The following is a 20,232-nucleotide window of genomic DNA, read 5'->3' as shown; positions in this document are numbered from 1 at the left end:
TTTCTCCCACTGACAAACGCCTGGTCATTTTCATAAAAAGTCAATACCTTGTTAATAACTTTTAGGTAAATAAATGATAGTAACTTTAAAACCCCTTTTATCTGCTCTTAGCAGCAAACAGGATACTCAGATATGGCTCCTGCCTACTCAGTGGTTATAATCTACTGCTATAGAGAAGACTAAAAATTATTTTGTAACAACTATGTGAATTAAAGGAGATTATAAAGCACCATTTATCAACGACCTATGTACCAAGCACTGCACTGCTAATCTATATGAGAAGCTGACATTTTATTTGAGCGCTTGTTGAACACCAAGCAGCTTAGAAGCAAGACCTTGTTTAGTCCTCATATCAATGCGAATGACACAGAGAAAGGATTCTCCTATTTCACAGATGAGGAAACTGACTCTGAGATGAAATAACTTGAAGTAAGTGGAAAACTGGACACTGACCAGGTCTCTTGTTCAAAGCTGGGCACCTTAACCACACTACCATCCTGACAACAGGAAAGGGCACCCATTTGTTTTGTGACACTGAGCAAAGCGCCCAGCTACAGGAGTTGTACGTATATATAAAGTGGGTCAAGAAGGTTCCAATTTCAGATAAAGTAATCACACAACCATTCATTAACACTTTGAGTAAAGAAAGAATCACCATGATGGGTGAGGGGGGTTCTGTCACTTTGAAAGTCTTGGAAGTCTCACTAGACCTACTGATTTTCATTCTTTGGTGCGAGAGGAGGATATTTGGGTGAGGAGTGGCCAACATTTGGCTGTAAGTACCTCACATCAAATGTGGGTGTGGCAGACCTTTTGGGACAGCATTAGGGAAGTGACTAAGCACTGCAGTCTCTGGACCCAGAATGCCTAGGGCTGGAATATTTATTAAGAGCGCGTTGGGAGCCAAGCACAAAACCCTCTGCGTGCTTACCTCAAACGGGATAATGTAGTCCTACATCTAGCACAGTGCTGCTGCATTAGATGTGCGATAAATGCATAGTGCTGGCTGCCCATACCACCATCCGTCTCCCTGCACTCAGCAAAAGAACACTACGTTTATTTGGGGCAGTGGTGCGCACAGCCAAAAGACCGTGTTTTCTAGAGTCCCTTACAGCTAGATACAGCTGTGTGCCTCAGGTCCACTCGAGGGATGTGGGCATCAGGATGTGTGGGACTTTCTGGGAAGGTTGCTTAAAGGAAGCTGATTCAGCGGGAGAGCTGCGTGTGCCTCTTCCCTGCTGTCTCACTTCTTACTGTACTTCAAACATAAATTGTTTAAGTCATGCTGGCGGCCTTGAGGTGACTTTGAGGAAGGAAGGTGTAATACTTGCTGAGGACAATGAGTCTAAATTTAAGAGGCTAGTTTTCTGTTATCACTGTGGAGTCCTTTTCCCAGCCTTTGACAGACCACTTCAAATTTCCTTTATGTGATAGAGAATTACACTTCCATCCTGTGTAAGCCATTCTTACTTTAGGACAGTAGTTCTCCAGCTTTGGTGGCAAACAAAACCACCTGGGGTACTGAGTAAAAGTACAAAGGCCCAGGCCCGATGCTACTTCAATGAGCCTGGGTACCAGGAGCCAGATGATGGCAACACCTACTCAAGTTCAAGAAGCAGTGCTTTCGGCTTTTCTGTTCTAAGCTGCCCAACTTGATCTTACAGTTTCCTTCCAGTGTCAAGCCCAAAACTGACCACATGGCAGTCAAAAGCAATTTTATAACATCCAATTTTATTTTATTTCTGACTGAAGGTGGAGACCAGATCTGAATGGGGTGGCCCGCTGCCAGGATAATTTCCCACCCACCCTTCTAGGACACGGCAGACAGTGGTGGATACGTTGCCCACTCCCAGGCAGCCTCGGCCTTCCCTCTTGTTCCTGTTACTCTGACCAGCCCGTCCTGCTCCCTGAATGCCGCCTGGGGCAGCACAGCTGAAAGTCATCAGGTGCAGACACCAAATTTCCTCCTGAGCAGGGCTGTCACCTCTCCTGAGGGCTCTTCAGTTCACCTTCCTTACCTTGGTGCAAAAAGGTCTGGATGAGGAACCCCTGCTTTCCCAAGTTGCCCTGGTCATTGAGGCTTTGCTGTGCCAGCTCGCCCACCTTGCAAACAGCTTCCTCAGTGAGAGCTTGGAGTCCAAGGACGTTCGCAGCCACCTCCTCCCATCCACAGGTGACTGGTTCAAAGTCGGTTTTTCTAAACAGATTTCTGGCCACCTAGTTGACTGCCCTGTCTAACCAATAACTTATTTTCTCTATTCAGGTACAAAAGGATAGGCCTGTGCTCTCTCCTTCTCTCCTCCAAAGCATATCACTTTTTTCTCCCTTTTTGCTGGTAGAAGAATATTGGGAGTGTGGATTGCAGAAGGAGAAGTTTACAGCCCAGCATCTCAAAGAAAGCGTTCTGGCGCTACCTAGATAAAATTAGCATAATTCTTAAAAACTCCATTCGTTCAGTTCAGTAATTACAAAAATCTGACTCTGTTATGTGACTCTTCTTTTTATTTTTGGCTCTTCATATTAAGTTCCTAAGACTTAATCACCCACGTCTGTCTGTTCTGAGTAAAAGCCGTTGACAAACGGGTAATGCCCTTTTGGATGCCAGCTACAGAAGGGAGTCCCACAGATAAAGGAAAACTCAGGTGACTCATTCACCACACCCGCACCTGTCCCTGGAGGGATGCTGGCGCAAGGTGGACCCAGGTAGAAGACTCTGGGACTCTAGATTGACTTGAGGATATGCTCAGATCCCTGATAACCTGAACCCCACATCCTGTAGTGGAGAAGAGCTGTCCCCTGTCTGATCGGGGCCCACACGTGTATGTCTGGGAGCCAGCGGGGGCAGGGATCTGGCCCAGGGCTGCCCTGGACAGAAACCACCCCACACCAGGGACTCACTTCGTATTTATTTCTGGTAGTGAGTAGAGTTTGAAGAGCCGCCTCCTCCCCCTCGGATGGCGTGGACGGCCGTTGGAGACGATGCTGGGTAGTGTCCAGGGCGGATGGGCTTGGCTGTATCCAACCGACAGAAAGGAGAGAAGAGACATTCAGAAAGGGCTTCAACAGCCACAGCCAGATACCTCCAGTCCACATGTGAAAACCCAGAGGCACGATTCTTATCAACATCACAGTTCTTGACCACCAGACATTTCTGAAAACGGGAGGTATGCCTTCCTATTAGTACAATTAGCTAATCCAGGGCACCCGATGTTTAGGAGACAGAAAGAACTTATCTATCAATTATTCTAATTCATGTTGAGAAAAATTAGAAACAAAGGACTTGCAGTCTTATCTGAGGCAGGTCCACAGGCCCCCACGGGTTCCAAGGGTGTCTGAGTAGCGCCTGACATTGGATGCAGCATTCTGCCTGTGACATATTTCTGGGGATAGGGTCTACAGTTTTCAGTAGGTTTACAAAGTGTATAAAATTAATAAATTCAAAGGGTATAAAATCCAATGAACCACTAATCTAAAGCAACATCTTAAAACTAGAAACATGCAGTTGCTGGTTTACAGAATAGCTGCACAGCACTATCTGATGAGGAGTAAGTAATATTACATGTTATTGGAGGTATTTCCATTTTGTTAACAAGTCCTCTAGAGAACATCCCTAAATCCCTTCTACTCCTGTGGTTCTATCCGGGGAACTATGCCTCAGCAGCTACACTCTCATTCTCTGCACATGCAGAATGCCCAAATCTAGGTCCTGAGGGGGCTAATTGTCCAGGCCGCACCCGCAGCTTGGAAGCATACAGCGCTCACTGATGCTAGTCTGGGAGCCAGGCATTTCCAAACCTGCACTTACAAGCAACTTTTTCTGAGGCTTCTGGCTCCATACAGCTCCTTCAGGTTTCCACCCAGGGCGGGGCAGAAGGGGCCTTCGGGCCTCACTGAGAAATAGCTGTATATTCTGGTATATCTGGGAGTATAGTATCTCTGTTTACAGCCAAACACCTTTGCCTATGGCCTAGGCCAGCGGCCTCTCTCCTCAGCCCAGCAGCTTTGAAGACCACAGTGTGTGCTGCAATCTCAGTGTAAGGAAGTGGGTGGCTGCCATTCCCGCTCTCCCAGGAGGAGCGCAGGTGCTGGGAGGGTCCTGCAGGCCTGAAGGCAGCTTCTCAGAGGCTCCAGCGCAGAGCGCGCAGCGGCTCCAGGGCATCAGTGCTTCCTCACCGCTTAGTGAGGGCACATGTGACAGTGGGAGGGCACGTACCGATCTGGGCCGAGTGGGCCCTCCGGGCCATGTTCTTGGCCCGCACTGCCTCCTTGATGCGATCCACCTCCTGCTGGTAGCGCTTGCGGTCTCGCATGGCGTTCTCCTTGGCCTCCTTCAGCGCGCTCTCCAGGGCCTTGACGCGCTCCGCCGTGGCCCGCAGCCGTTTCTCCAGCTTGGGCAGCTCACAGCGTAGGTCTGCGTTGTCCCGGACCAGCTGGGGGCAGGACGGGGGGCGTGGTGAGTTACCAGCGAGGGCAGTGGGGCCCGCAGGAGGGGCAGACCCATAGCGGGGAGGGCGGGGATGGGCAGAGAATGCGACAGGAAAGCGGTGGGAAGCAGACTCTGCAACAACTGACCACAGCCTGCCTGCCGGGGAGAAAGTCCCTATGACCGTCAAGTCTGGGGGCAGCAAAGGGAACTATAAATCCCATACTCTGGGACTCCAATTTTCTACACACAGGACTCACAGGTACGAGGAAGGGGGAAAGGGTGTAGAATAAAATGAAAAGCCATTTCTAGTTACCGGCAACTTGCAGCCTTGGGCAGGATTTACTCCTCCCTTGTTTGGGTGGGTGGGGGGAAAGTGGGAGAAAACTGAGGACTCTGACTTCAGCATGTGGAAGCTAAGAAACGTAAAGCAGGAGCACTCACGTGCTTTTGAAAGACACACGTTCTAGAGTCTCTGAAGCCCTCCTTCCATGGAGGACCACTGTCTACAGCGGCATCTGGTTTGCACCCCGCTCTGTAACAGGTAACTTGGGGGTACTGCTCCTTCTTTCATGATTTAAGAGCCTCAGTTAAGAAGCAACACGCTCTCTGGGTCAGGAGTGGGCTCCAGAGCCAGCTCTATTATTTCTTGGCCGTCTGACTTGGTGCCAGTCATTCGACCACTACAAGGCTAGGGCTTCTTGTCTATAAAAAAGGACATAACAGGACCGCGGTGGGAATCTAAAGAAAAGTTTTGAAAATCAGAAAGTGCTACATGAAGGCTGAACTACGGCTGGGTCCACATCTGCGTTCTTCACCCCTGTATCCCCAGCACCAGCTCCAGTGCCTGGCAGACAGGTGGTTTTTAATAAATATTCATTGAACACATAACTAAAACAATTAATGAATTTCAGAGCCCTAACCCCTGGGAGTTTTCGCTTTTACATTTCTCATCAACGATTTGTTTGGATGATTTCAACCAGGTTGAATCTGTGGTCCTCCCTCTGGGGAACAATGTCATCATCAGTGACGTTGAATAGCACTTAAGTCAAAGAGAAATGACATCCCCTCAGCCATGTGGCCCATAAAGGTGGACCCTTTCTATCATACCCCAAATCTTTAGGATTTGGAGAAAACAGGAATGAACATCCCAGCATTCAAACAGAAAGGAGACAAATAGTCTGCCTAAATCGCCTGTGGGTTTGGACACGGTTACTGCTCTCTGAGACGCTACACAAAGTCCAGGGCGTCACAAGAACTTAACAGGATGCCCGAGATAGAGTGACAGAGCAGAGAGGGGGCTGGTCCTGGTCCTGGTTCTCCCAACCATGGGATGAATAAAATCGGTGTCCTCGTCTGTCAAAGCAAGGGGCACGGACCAGCTCGGCAGTCCTTCCACTTTGCCTTCTGCAGAGTCTGGATCCAGAGGGGCCTCAGGGGCATCATGCGAGACACTGAGGCCAGTTAGGGTTGGGGCTGGAGGCAGGCTGAAATAACAGGACTCAACATCCCACTCCCCAAGCCCCAGAAAACTCAAACTCAATTCCATATATTTGGCTTTGATAAAATGAAAATATTTTACATATAAGGGAAGTCACTGAGGACCAAAGGATTTCCAGGACCCTTCCAGCACTAACATTCTTCCAACTCAGAGCCATCTCCCTGCATTGTGGACAAACGTGGCGGGGCTCCTTTCCAGGACAGAGAGAAGCAGAAGGAAGCTGGCCGACTCCTACCTGTTTGTGAACCTTAGTGAGCTGCTCCAGGTTATTCTCCAGGAAGGAAATTTTCTGCTTCTGGGCAGCACTGCCCCCTCCATCATCGCTGTCCAGCTCTACACTCTGCATCGATACCAAAGGGTCAGCGAGACAAGCCTGCACGTTGCCACCCCCAGCCCCAGCTCAGTGTGGTCAATACAGTCTAAATCATTTTAAGTTCCCAATCCCACCAAACATTATTCTGAAAATGAAAATAAATAGAGGTTCTACACGTTTAGACTCAATGACCTTCCCAATTAATTTCCTTGGTTGATGTCAAAAGTCTTAAAGTGTTATTTTTAGAGGGTTGGGGGGGGGGGGGGAACTTCAGATCTCTTGAAAAATAGATTAGTTCTCTTTGTGAAATATTCCTCTCCATTACAAATAGGTAAATAGAGACTTTTCTTTCCAAAAAGAAGTGTTCCAAAATTTACTAAGAAAAAACCATGTGGAAACATACACCCAAGACCTAAAGATGATTTCAAACGTCACGACTAGGATGACAAACCACCAAGCTGTGGGCAGGTACCTATTATGCTATCATTGGGACTCTCAGTGGCCTCTGCTTGTCCCTTCAGCTTCCACTTCCATGATGATTCTTAATGAGTCCATCTCAAACTAATCCACCTGAGTGCTGTGCTGGGTAAACTCTTGAAATTTATCAGATCTTGAGACTGGCAAAGGCACTGCCCTCCTTAAACCTCGGCAAACTCCCCAAGATCAAAGCAGCTCAGATTCAGAAGGCTCTCGGGCCTCATCCAATCCTATCTCTGGCTCTCCCCAGCTGTGCGATCTTGGGCAAGTTATTTAACCTCTGAGCCTGTCTCCACATCTGCAAAACAGAACACTGAGAACCACTACCATGGTTGCTGGGAAGAGCTTAAGACACCGGACGTTACAGTGCTTCCTACACTGGCCTTGCCCCACCGGCCTCCTAATGGCCACCCGCCTCGTGTCTCGTTCACCAGGCTTCGGGGAACGCTGTCTGCGAGACCTGTCTGGGCTTTCTCTGCAACATGCACAGTGATTTTCACATGATGGTCAGACAAATGTGTGTTCGTTTGAAATGAAGGCATGGGAAAGGATTATAACCTCCTTGTACTAGGAAGGAAAACTCAGATGGAAAAAATGTTCCCCAGTGATTTTTGCCTCTAGCACATTCTTTTAATAACATTCCCTGGCATGAAGTAATTAACGTTTAAGCATAACCAGCCCCAATTAAGCAAGTAATACTTCAACTGAAAATGATTCTGGCCATCTTTTCGTTTCCTCTCAGTCCCATTCACACAAGATAGCACTCACTTTTTTAACCCGGGCAGTCAGATCCTGGACGAAGAGTTTACGGAGATTATGTAGAGTCTGCAGTTCTCGAGACTGGAAGAGAAGATTGTTAAAATGCCACATAAGAGGGGGGGACACACAGAATTTATTGCTCGTCTGGCTCTAGACCATCGACCCCAGACATCACCCCACCTGCTCTGCAAGCCCACCATCAAGGCCATGGTCCTGCGTTTCCTCTGACTTGCTCACCACACAGGTCTACCCCTCCCCCCAGCATTACCTCGGCAGCACCCAAGGTGCAGAGGCTGGGAACTCAGTGAACCGCAAACTAGAACAAAGCCTGCTCATTTGTTGTGTTCTGAGTGGAACCCCTTTTGTTTTTCCCCTCAACCACGAAAATTCAAAAGTTTTCTCACCAAAATTCCTAGTGGGTTGTGTTGTACCAAAATAGATTTTTTTCCTTCTAATTTGTCACATACGCATTAAATATAATTTCAACAAGGTTAAAGGAAAATTTAGCCACCATTTCTCCCACCCTAATGACACCTTTTTCATGTCACCCCCTTCTGGCCCTGGTCCACGGGTTCGTTTATTCTGCAACACTGAGCTTATGGATGAGGCAGTTATTGTCAAGATTAAATGAGATGATCCTTATAAAACACTAAGAACAGTTTCTGGCACATGGTGCTCAGTCAACATTAGCTAGTTTTAAGTTACCGGTGTGTCACATTTGACAGCCATTTCCTCACTAGGCTTCTACTGTTTGTTGTGGTTGTTGCTGTTGTTGTCATAACTGTCAGTGTAATTAACTTCTTAGGGGCATTTTTTTTTCCTTCATTTTAGATTACATGCCACAAATGAACCCTTAGGAATTACAATTGCTGAGACAGGGGCTGGAGTCAAACCTAATGACCTTTGTTAACAAGCTCAGAAAACCGAAATACTTCCTTCCACTCAAGGCTCCATGTATTATTAGTTCCTTACAAAATATTTTTCCATAAGGGAGGACAAGAGACATAAACTCGCATTTATACTTTTCAATTTGTCTAAGTTGACCTACTTTGACACAGCATGTCTGGATGCAGCGCATACATGCTCATAGAAAAAAAGGAAGAAATAGGCTATACAGCTATGGAAACACTAAGTTTCTTGGAATAAAGGTTCTATGTTAATTTAGGTCTTATGACTGGGTCCAATTTTGCAATTCTGTGTTGAAATGAGAAGCACCTAAAGTCAATTGCTTCCTCTGATGCAGCAAATTACTTTCTGCAGGAAGCCAAACGGGTGTTATTATGAATACCCTGCACATCATACCTGCCTGAGGCTTAGCTGCCTTCCAAGGCAGGTGCAGGGGTGCAGCTCAGTGCTCACATTTCTGCAGACACACTCATCCCCACCTCTGCCTGAGGGAGCTCAGTCCCTAGCCCCCTGCCCTGCACGCTCTCCCTGCCACCTCAGAGATTTTATTACTGATTAAACTGTAATCAGAGTAAATACTTTCCATGAAAAACGCCACCACACTAAAGGGAAATGAGAAGTCACGGGGCCTTGTCAGAGGGCCAGGCATTTCTTGGGCATAAGTACCCAATTATATAGAATCCCGTTTGGTGACTTTCCCTCATGTTTCTTTTTAGGTGAATTCAACAGTTTGGGAGGGGTGACTAAAGAACTTGGAAATAGTTTATAAGTTATATTTATGCATATCTACGCTGAGGTGACTATCATTTGGCTTCCTGCAGCAACAAATTCTCCTCCATCCTATTCATTATCATTCCTCACCCCCACCCCGACTCACTTCCCTCAGATCTTTCCCTGACACAGGACACTGCCCTTTGTGTAATAGCTCAGGGCTCAGCTTCCTGCCACATGGGCATGGAGGGTGGGTCCAGAGAGGTGGAAACAGAAAGCCCATCCACACAGCAGGAGGAGGGTCCAGCCCCAGAGCCCAGACAAAGTGTTAAAGCAAGACGGGCTGCCTGGGTGACAGAGATGGCCTCAACGGCCAGGCGGCCTTTTCCAATGTCATTCTTTAGAACTGGCATCACGGACTCCCACCCCTGGATGCAGGTTCCATCCCCCACCCCACCCAAATACTCAAGGAGAATGGAATAGGCCTTGAGCTAAGGAGGGCTCCAGAGTGGTCAGCATTGGACAGCGAGCCTGTTTCTGAAGAACGTTTACAGCTTGGGGAGGGTTATGTTGGAAAGTTAAGTGAAAACATCCAAGACTAAAATGGCATATACTGGGAGCTCCAAACTTTGAAAAACCACATGTGTGCGATGTGTGTAAGTGTGTGTGGGAGGGACGTGTAAGTGTGAGACTGTGAATGAGCAGGTGGGAAGGGGAGAGAACCCGTGGATAGATATAAGGCCAGTGAGGAAAAATGTCGTTTAAAAACGTAAAAGAATATGTTCAGAGTGAGTATAAACGAGAGAAGGCATGAAAGTCTGAGAGACTGGGTGTGTGGGTGTGTGAGGAGACGTGCGCGTTAAGGTGAGCAAAAGTGTGCAAGTGAATGAGTGCATGTGAATGAGCAAAAGTGTGAGTGTGAGCAAGTGTGAATAAGCATTAGTGAGTGTGAATGTGAGTGTGTTAAGGGGGTATACTGAGTGTGTGTAAGTTGTAAGTACGTGTGTATGAATGAGAGTGAAGGCGTGTGAGTGTGTGGACAAGTGCAGGTGTAAGAACATGAAAGTGAGGGCCTGTGCCCATGAGTGTGGGGTGGTATACGTGAGCGTGGGTGTGAAGGTGTGTGTCTGTGTGAGAATGGGTGATTGTGTGTGAGTGTGGGTGAGGGGACTGTGAGTGTGAGTGAGACCATGAGAGAGAGGTAAAAGAGAGAACATCTGTGTGAGGGCGTGAAAGGGTGGGTATGACGGGATGAGATGTTCATGGTCTAAAGGAAAATAAGATACTGAAATAGCATTTATCTCCGGCTAATGGGAGTATAGTTACCATTTTAATGGTCCATATTTTTCTGAATTCTTATAATCATAATTATGAATATCACTTCTGTGGTAAAAACAGATACACATGAAGCTATTTCATGGCTTCCTGTTAGTTTCCCCTACAGCCACCCTTTCCATAGTCTTATCCAGCATGCTTGAAAGGTCCGACTTCCTTTGAACAGTCATCTTACTTCTATCCCGAATGGCTTGTGCCCTGTTCTTCCACCTGGCTTTGAGCACCAACAAGCACTGGTCCTGGAGCTCTGCAGAGGGCGCAGCTCAGATGCACTCCTGAGCAACCACTGCCTACGGCCTGGGGTCACCAGGTCCTTAGAAACAGGCTCAGCCCCACAGAAACTGCTATGACACACAAATGGAACCAAAATGCATGGCTGTATCTATAGAACAGAGTCCCTCAGTTGTATCATGTGAAATGACTGCACACGTTTCACCAAATTGAGAGGCTATGCTGGGACGGTCTGCCTTCAAACACAGGCCGTGTGGCACTCTGAAGGGCGGTGAGGCCCAAACAGCCAGGCCGCCATCCTCCAGAGCAACTGAAATAGAAGCTGACCAGAGAAGACGAACCTAATGAATTCAGATGCAGACAGGGAAAACCAATGATAAGCAAGCCCTTCCAAAGGTAAATGGATCTGTTACTCCCATGGTCTAAACCCTGCAAGTCTCAGGGCAACTTGACCTTGTCACCTTGACCTCTCCATGCCCACCTCCTACCCCCCCTTTTTCACTTGGTCACAGCCACACTGCCCTCGCTGCTGCCCCCCCACGTGCCAAGCATGGGCTCACCTCAGGGCCTTGGCACAAGCTGCTGCCTCTGCCTGGAAGGCTCTGCCCCAGACATCCCCATGGCTCACTGCTTCAAGTCCCTGCTCAAATGTCACCTCCTCCTGGAGCACCCCCAACTGCCCTGCTCCTCACTTTCTGTGGCCATCCAACGGAGTTCATGATTGACTTCCTTGTTATCTGTCGTGTGTCTCCCTGAGCTAAAGGTAAGCTTCACGAGAGCCAGGATCGTATCTGTTGTTTACTGGTGCGTGCGAAGCCTCTAGAAGAATGCCAGCCCTTAGTAGGTACTCCATAAATATGTCACTATTGAATGGAAGTAAGTCACAGAGTGCAGAGGCTGTAAAATTGTAGGCATTGATTTGCAATTTAGTTCAATTTTTACTCAGAGGTTCCAGGATTATAGCACAAAGTGGGTGGGTGGATGGATGGATGGATGGATGGATGGATGGATGGATGGATGGATGGATGGATGGTTGGACTGATGGTTAGTCATTCTGTCAAGAGCTAGGAGGTTAATTTGACAACTCTCACTTTCCCAAAGGATATTTTATACCTAAAAAGATACACGAAAGGTGTGCATAGATAGAACTTTAGAATAAACAAATTCAACAAATCATGAACTAATCTGACCTTTGAGACTAAAATGAGTTGGGAAACATGTTGACATACCACTGTCTCTTCCAGACCTTTGAGGTCCTCCCTGGCTTGTTCCCTTTTGTCATTGAGCAATCTAAAAAAACAGAAAGGAATCATGAACATGAACCACCAAAGGGGCATCAGAGATCTCCTTAGGTACCACTGGCGTCTTCAGATACATCAACAAAACAAAACAACTCACACAAATAGCTATTATCTGTTTTTAAATTGTCCCAACCTAACCAGAATATTTGAGTATCTGAATCACAAAAATAGACTTTTTAATACCTTCCCAGGATGAGAGTAAACAGAGGAAATATTCAAAGTGCACTCACAGGAGCTTTTCCAGTTTCATTTCTCTCTCTTGGTCCTCTATTTTCAGCTTGTTATAATCAGAACTAAGCTTCTCTTGTTCCAGTTGCAGTTTCTGATTCAAACTGAAATCGAGAGAAAAAAGCAATACATTCTACATCAATCTAAAATTCCGAGTCATCCCGAAAAAGATGTGGTTCTGTTCCAACCCCATTAGTTCTATGCATTAAAGGCAGCAATTCTGGAGGGTTTTGAGGGATCAAAGAACAACCTCACTGCTTCTTCCCTGCCCAAGTGAAAACCAATTTCTGGGGAGCATCAGAGAGGCATGAAACACACGGCTTTGAGGATGTATTTATAGTTCGCTTGTGTGAGAGTTGCAAGGGGAAAATAATGAGATGGGTAAAGGCTGATATTTTCAAACAGAGAAAGAGCGCCCGTCAGAAGAATTCTGCCCTGTCTGCCCTGCAGACAGCACACACCCACTCAGGAGGCCTTATTTGCACATTTCGACCTTCCCTTCCTCTCTGGTCCCAATGTTCTGAAAACATCTCCCAAATCCAAGTTCCTGGCTGATACAGGGACAGTTAGTTCCACTCTGTGAAGTCCTCTCCTCGAGGAGGGGAATAAACAGAGGACACACAAAGAAAGTCCAGGATCTCTGAAAAAAAAAGACACTTGCCATCTGGTTGGGGGCATCTGGTCAACAATGACGTCAGCCCAACACTTAAAACGCTTTGTCGCCATGGCCGAGTGACTGTCAGAAACAAATCATACACCCTCTGAAGGAAAACTCGGAGTCCCTTTGAGAAGCACAGGTGCAGGAAACAAACCCCCTGCTAACTCGCTCACCAACGCTCCCTCTTTCTTGCCTTCCTTCCCTCCCTCTTCTCCTCTTCTGACGGAACATTTGAGAGTGACTGATCTGGATAAGGAACATGCCATGTTTGAAGGAGAAAGCATCACATGAACGACATGGGGTGCCCAGAGGAGAAGGGGGAGACGATGCATTCCTCAGGTAGACTGTGCACAGAGCCCCAACACACCATGTCCTCTTAAGCTTCAGCTACCATTCTCTTCCTTTAAAATGCAAATGTGCTGGGGAGCAGCTCACATACACTGAACAGAGATTTGGATCCATAATCTGGAGGATTAGATGCTAACTCCAGTTTGGTTCCTATTTAGCTGTGTAACCCTAAGTAAATCATTTTCACCTTGCTTCCCACAGAGAGATCCAGTTCTTCATCTACAGAAAACGGGAGGGGACAGGGCAGAACCTTCGGTCTAGACCAGGGGAGCAGGGGTGGGGGTGTCAGTGGGTAGAACTGTTACTTCAACAAAGTTGGTTTTCTTTGTTTTACTATGTCTTTTATTTGGGGCATTTTAAAACACTATTTTGTAAAGAGGTTCAAAATTTGCCCAGAGATTCCCTGTGCAAAAAAGTCAGAACCCTGAGGAGAGGATCCTGAAGGCAGCTCCCAGCTTGGTGACTTGTGTGACGATAAGGTGGGAAGAAGGTTAAGAGAGGAAGAGGGAGAGGCAGCTATGCAGCAGGCTGGGACAGGACAGGAGAATGGCCTTGAGAAGGTGTCACCAGAGACAAGCTACAATGATGCCACCCCAGCCAATGTCACAGGTCCCCAAGCACAGACACATGGCAGTGTGGGTCCCTAAGAGGTGTGTGTGTGCGACCAGGTGGCTTGGCATTGCACTGTGTGCATGTATTGTGGGGCGAGGAGGTGGTTAGAACTGACTGTCTTCTCTGGAGTATTTATTAACCTACGAGAACCCGAGTCAGGACCGATTTGGGTTTTTTTGCTTTTGTACTTTCATACAGACAGTGTCCCCTCCTACTGGGATGTGCTTACCCAGCTGAGTCACCCACAGAACCCTGCTCTGCGGGGACAGACTGGGAAGGGCAGCTGGGCTCGCCTGCCACCTGCCCACCGGCACCCCCTGAGGCTCAGCTCCACATGGGGGACCAGTCCAGGGGAGCAGCTCGCCCACCGCTGCAGTCCCAGCCAGGACCGGGCATGCGGCCAGAACAGCAGAGACCTCGGCTGAAAGCCACGTCCTCCCAGCCTGCCCCAAGTGCCACGACCACCCCCGCGTCCCAACAGCCCAATGCCAACTCACTCCCGAATTTCATCAATGATTTTCTGCTTCTCCTCAATTTCATCTCGAAGTCTGGACAGCTGCTTCTGGTGAGCCTCCCGGTGGCTCTCCATCTGCTGCTCCAGCGCCTTCTGCAAGCCAGGCCGAGAGAAATGTGTCATCTACTTGTTGGCCCTCAGCCCACACTGTGACAAGCTCTGAATCACTTCTACCTCTTACTCCCCACGATGCCCCTCGACTGTCAGATCCCAGAACCGGGGGCCCCCAGAACCTGCCACGCTTTACTGGGACAACAAAATGGAGTGGGCCCTCGCAGCAAACATGCCCATTAATTCAATCATTTTCCATGACCTTCTGCAGCTCACCTGAGCTACATGGCTTCTCGAGCCCGGTCAACCAGAGGGCACAGACCTCTTACTACCTAGGTGACGTCAGACAAGCCATGTAACCTGTATGAGCTGAACTTCCTCACCTGTACAATTCAGATCATTGTTCCTGCCCTGAGCTCTGCAGATTGATGGTGACATTCAAAGCGATGTGACCCAGGAGGGGGGCCCATCAGGGTGGGGCAGAATTACGCTGCTGGCGGCAGCGGGATCATGCCATGGGCTTCACTTTAACTATGGGCTCCTAGTTCGCCCCAAACTAATCAACATTCTGCATTTTCTCGTGTCTCATTTTAGTCACCTAAAAATCTCATTTCCCATCCATTTTCCTTAACTGTTTAAAATGTAACCAAAAGTAAAGATCTCTGTGTTTAAGACGGAAACTCAAATTTGGTGCATTTCTTTAAAAAGGTAGAGGGGAGAGATGTTTACTTGCATTCAAAGGAGGGGCAAACATTTTTTCGGGAGTTAACCTGACAGCGTGGCCCAGGCAGAGCCTGGTGGGTGGTCTTTCCCTCTTCGTCAGGAATGGGGAAGAAAAATGCACGAATGCAACATAACTATTATTTACAGACCTCTCAGGGCTTCTGGACACCTCTGTCCCTCTCACTTCTAACCCAGCCCACACTGAGGTTGGCTCTGACGGCCCACATCGGCCTCTCCCGTCTCCCTCCTGCACTGCCACACACATCTCTGAAGAAGACAGATTTTCCTAGCACAAGGCGACCCAGTCCAGGTGCATGCTGGGCTTGGGGGAAGGGGCGGGGACGCACCTTCATTTCCTCAGCATCCTGCAGTCGCGTGAGATGTTCCTTCTCCTTATCCTGGAAGCTGACTTCATGCATTTTTTCTGGTTTGAATTTGAAATGATGATTTAAGATTTAATTGGTGAACTCCCACCCAAAAGTAAAAATTAAGAAACAACAAAAAAGGAAGAACAGTAATGGAGTTAAATAGCAGCTTATATCACCCGTGACAACCACGGGACAAAGGGATGTGCCTCTGAAGGAGGGCTTCTGGCTAAAGTAAGGCTGACCACTCCTGGGACATTACCGAGGTCGGGGGGCGGGAGGAGCAATTGCAGGGGAAAGGTGCCAACCTGGAGCCGGCCATTCTAGAACTGACTTGGCTGTGTATCACCTCCCACCTGGAAGGACTGGTTCCCCACCTGGCCTCGTGAGTGACCCCTGAGGCAAAGTACATAAACGTGATTTATAGATTATAAAATAGTGCTCTGTGAAGGTGAGTAGCGTTTGGATTGAAGCCATTATTAGAATTCCAGAAAGAGCTAATTTACTTCCCATGGGTAAGCTGTTTATTCTCTAAGAATCTGGAGCAGGAAAACCACGTCAGGATAAGAACAAAGAAGATAGAATTATAAAATCATACTCTCCAGATGAAACAGAAGGCCCCATAGTTAGGCCAGGGCTGCCGTGTGGCACACCTGGGGGGCCAGTCCCCCCTTGTTCTTGGCCAGTGGCCCCCGAGCACACCGGGTAATGGACAGCCTGAGATGGGGGGTGGGGGTGGAGGAAGCAAATGGTTTAAGACAGAGACATTCAACTCACTCTGCTTCCTCTCTAGTTTGTTCCACTTTATTTCAGCTCTTCTCACTTCTATTTTATTTCTACTCAGTGGTATCATTGCAGAAATAATTTACAAAAGTTATTTTCTGTGTTAGTTTTGGGTGGAACAGTCTATTCCTAACATTCATCCATTATCACTTAAAGAAAATAAGAGAAGGTCATAGGGGAGGTGGGTATGTTCTCTTTCGTTTTTAATTGGCCTTGGCATTTGAAACAAAATGTATTTACTGAGCGAACAACTATATAACAATAAAAGAAACAAAAAGGGTAACAACATTACCAATTCCATGATGCTATCAAAACCATTTTCATTACAAATATTACTGTGTAGGCCTTGGACCGCAAACCTCCACTGATTTTTAAATATTATAACTACAGTGAAAATTACATATGATTTTTAATCCAAGGTTGCATTATAACAAGCATTGCTGCAGCCTTCATGTACTTCACCTCCAATATGAAAAATATGTTTTATTCAACCACGGACCATAGTTCATTTAACTGCTGGACATTTAGATGGCTCCCCTTTTCTCCCACCAATATGGTATAAGTAATTCTGCAATGAATATTTGAGATTCGAGGATCAAAATGTATGAAAAATGTTACCATTATTAATATGGTCTTCAAAATGCTTTCCAAAAGAACCCTAACAATTTTCATTGCAAATCGTAGTACATGTGTCCCCGTTTCACCACAACACATATATTCCTAATCCTGTTCTGCTTTCTGCACTTCTAGCCACATTTCTTGAATTTCTTCTGTTTATTCATATCTATTGAGTGCTTCCTGTGTCACGTACTTTCCTAAGCAAAGGGAGCTGGGAGGGAGCCTGGCAAAGAGAAGAGTTTGTTCAAAGGATGGAAGGCCCAGGTAAGCCCCTAGCAGCTCAGACTTCGTATTTAGAGCAACAGGATACCACGGAAGGGTCCGCGGCGTGGGGCTGGGCCCAAGACAGAATTTGATTTTTGAATAGTCCCTTGGTCAGTGGCCGCCCTAACACAGACTGCGGGTGGGACTCTCGGTAGATGGATGTTGTCACAATTCTTAATTAGGACCAACGAGAGTGGTAATGCAGACAGAGATGAGCAGGACCAGAGAAGCATCTGGCAAGTTGAATGGACAAGCTTTGGGGACAGAATGGAGGCAGGAGGTGGAGAAGGGAGAGGGTTCTGATTCGGGCAGCAGCGTGGACTGAGGGAAAATGGGGAGAGGAGCAGATATAAGGTGGGGACAGTCTTCTAGATGTTTTGACTTTTTTTCACCCCCCCAATAATATATACCACTGTTGTCAGCAGACCTAGAAATGCTTCAGTGGAACAAAACGAAACGTGATGAGTGCAGCCAACTAGAGAGAATCTGATTTAGGCCACGAGTTTGACACCCGCTTAGTAGTCAATTATTTACCTTGGGCTCGGAGCTTGGCCAGCTCTTCGCTGAGCGAGTCTTGGGACTCTTCCAACTGCCTCCTCTTCTGTTCCATGTTCTGCATGTAGTCTGTCAGGGATTTGATCTTGGCTTCATGCTTTAAACAAAGCAAACAGATAAAAAGGAGTGGATGACTAGCAAGCAGTCACTCCAGCTTGCCTGGGGCTGTGCGACGGGAAAGTGCAATGGAGGAGGAGTTCCTGAGTCCCTTTTTGAGTTCCAATACCCCTACGGTATTGGACATATTCTGCCCTTTGGCTGGGACCCGCGACCACAGACTAAGAGGGTCCTCTCTGTTTCTCCCACGTGCTTCTCTGCTTCGTGCCCCATAGATGCCCCTCACGGCCACGCCCCCTCCTCACCATCCCCTTAAGTGGGACACCAAAGCCCAGGCTGGTTCCCTCCCCGTAGAACATAGCGTGTGCTGGAGAGAAAGGGGCTGGGGAAATGTCTGGGGCTGAGGGTTTCATTCTCTGAACCTGCACCTGTGGATTGCGTCTTTGTAAATCAAAGACTATGGCTCTCCCCTCCTCCACCCCGTCTCTCAAACTCACAATTCCTGTCTCATGCATGGACTTTGCATTTTACATTTTCCTCTCCCTGGTAAGCTCTCCCCTCAATACCCCTAGACATGGACTTGGCTAGATCCCTTATCACTCAGGCGCAGTATTTCCTCACACGTGATTTATCTTATCTAGTTTCTTGCTAGCTCCATGAGAGTAAGCACCTAATAAATATTAGTGGAATGAATGAACAAATGAATGAATGAATGAATGGGAGCTCAGTGACTGAATAAGGACAACAGTTCTAGGCAGATGGAAATATGCAGATACCCACTCCAGATCTACAAGGTTCATGTTTAGGCAGATACCCAGGAGACTGACCTCTAATCTCATGAAATAACCTCTGGGAAATGGGACTCAGCTGGAGCATTTCATAAGCACAGCTTTTGGTGAGGAAGAAGAGTGTAAACAAAGAAGGAGATAGCATTTTAGCTGGAAACATTTTGTCAGATTCCTTAGATCGTGTCAGAAAATAGACAGCCAAGGTTTCTCTTCCTTTGGAACCCCAGGAAATAATGACCGAGTCTTTAGCTTTTGTAAATTGTAGCAGAGTACAAAATAGCACCTAATGGAAAACGGAACTTGTTGCTAACATAAAAGAAACCACTGACTAACGCAGATATTCTTTAAGCCCAGAACATCCTAATATTCTTGACTCCCATCTCCTATTTCCAAAGTCAGGGTCACTCTGAGACCTGGGCAACGGGAGCCCCAGTCCTGGGCCCCACACTGTAAATCACTCCACTTGGGCCATCCTGCGGCTGCACCCCATTCCACGGAGCAGAGTTCACAGGCCAAGGGACCATGCCCACCTGGAACCCCCATTCCCTCTAGGCCACACTCTGAGTACTGGGAACCCAGAAACTCCCTACTCCAGGGGCCCTAAGGCCACTCCCAGGACTCGCACTGCTGCTTCCATCACCCATGTACACAGATTACCATTGACACAATTACATCGTTCCCTCAGTTCACAGAAAGTGCACACTGGACTTGAATGCAGAGGCTGGTACATCCAGAAGGAAAGAGAAGACAGCAGGCTGCAGGCCGCAGGGTCTCTATGTGCCCTCTGGCCTTGACCTCCAAATGCCAGGAGCAGGACTGCCCCCGAGCACAGGCTATCAGCAGAACAGGCAACCTGGGTATCACACTTGAGGTGCAGTGTGCACTAAATGTTTAGCATTTTTCTTCTCAATTGTTATAAATTATAAAAAATGTGAAACAGTAAAGCAAATCTAGAAAAAATGCTGTAAAATTTTTGCCCATAAACCACCCTAATTTATCAACTCAGTTGACCCTTGAACAACACGGGTTTGAACTGCATGGGCCCCCTTATACATGCATTTTTTCCGTAAATACCTATACTGTTTTCAACTCTCAGTTGGGAGTACATGACTGGACTGACATTTTATATAGGGCAATTGAGCATTCATGGATTTTGGTATCTATGGGGGATCCTGGAACCAATTCCCTCCAGATACCAGGGGTAGTTAAATATTTGGGGAGTCAGAAGTTATTTGCAGATTTTCAACTGTGCAGTGAGGGGGTGGGAGGACCAGTGCCCCTGACCCCCCACATTGTTCATGGGTCAACTGTAATTCTTTATATTCCTGGTATATCTATATGAACGTATATTTTATAAAGTTGCAAAGCATAACATAGATATAACTTAGCATTTTCATTTTCACTTAACTTTATATAATTATACTGTCCAAAGGGCTGGGTTTTATAAATGTTTTGTTAAGAGTTGAATAATATTCTTCCATGTAACTTTATGTTACTAGTCTATCAATAGATATTTAGGTATTTTATTTTATTATAATGTAATACTGCACCCAACATTTTCCATATAAGCGTTAATATTTTTAATCAGGAAATGATACCACATGAAATGAAAATTTTTCATTTTCATTACAGGGAAAAATACCATAAGTGAAATTATTGAAACAAAGTATACTTACATTTTTTTATAGTTTTTGATTCTCCAAAAGGAATG

The 20,232-nt window shown here is 47.0% G+C and overlaps 1 protein-coding gene across 1 annotated transcript in view; it reads right to left on the bottom strand.

The window, feature by feature from the left end:
• KIF5C (kinesin family member 5C) overlaps positions 1-20,232 on the bottom strand; it is a 144,160-nt gene that overhangs the window by 12,211 nt on the left and 111,717 nt on the right. The window contains exons 17-25 of the mRNA XM_019737476.3: positions 17,656-17,773; positions 15,439-15,515; positions 14,301-14,410; positions 12,188-12,289; positions 11,886-11,946; positions 7,483-7,554; positions 6,160-6,264; positions 4,214-4,430; positions 2,899-3,012 (exon numbers count right to left, since the gene is read on the bottom strand). Coding sequence (XP_019593035.1) covers positions 2,906-3,012; positions 4,214-4,430; positions 6,160-6,264; positions 7,483-7,554; positions 11,886-11,946; positions 12,188-12,289; positions 14,301-14,410; positions 15,439-15,515; positions 17,656-17,773 — 969 coding nt within the window. The 3' untranslated portion in view covers positions 2,899-2,905. The remainder of the gene's footprint in view (positions 1-2,898; positions 3,013-4,213; positions 4,431-6,159; positions 6,265-7,482; positions 7,555-11,885; positions 11,947-12,187; positions 12,290-14,300; positions 14,411-15,438; positions 15,516-17,655; positions 17,774-20,232) is intronic.

The sequence above is a fragment of the Rhinolophus sinicus genome, chromosome 17, assembly GCF_057876585.1.
Source record: "Rhinolophus sinicus isolate RSI-liver-muscle chromosome 17, RSI-T2T, whole genome shotgun sequence".
NCBI classification, from domain to species: domain Eukaryota; kingdom Metazoa; phylum Chordata; class Mammalia; order Chiroptera; family Rhinolophidae; genus Rhinolophus; species Rhinolophus sinicus.
Note: the sequence above shows the minus strand (reverse complement) of the source record. Positions and strands in the feature narration are given on the sequence as shown.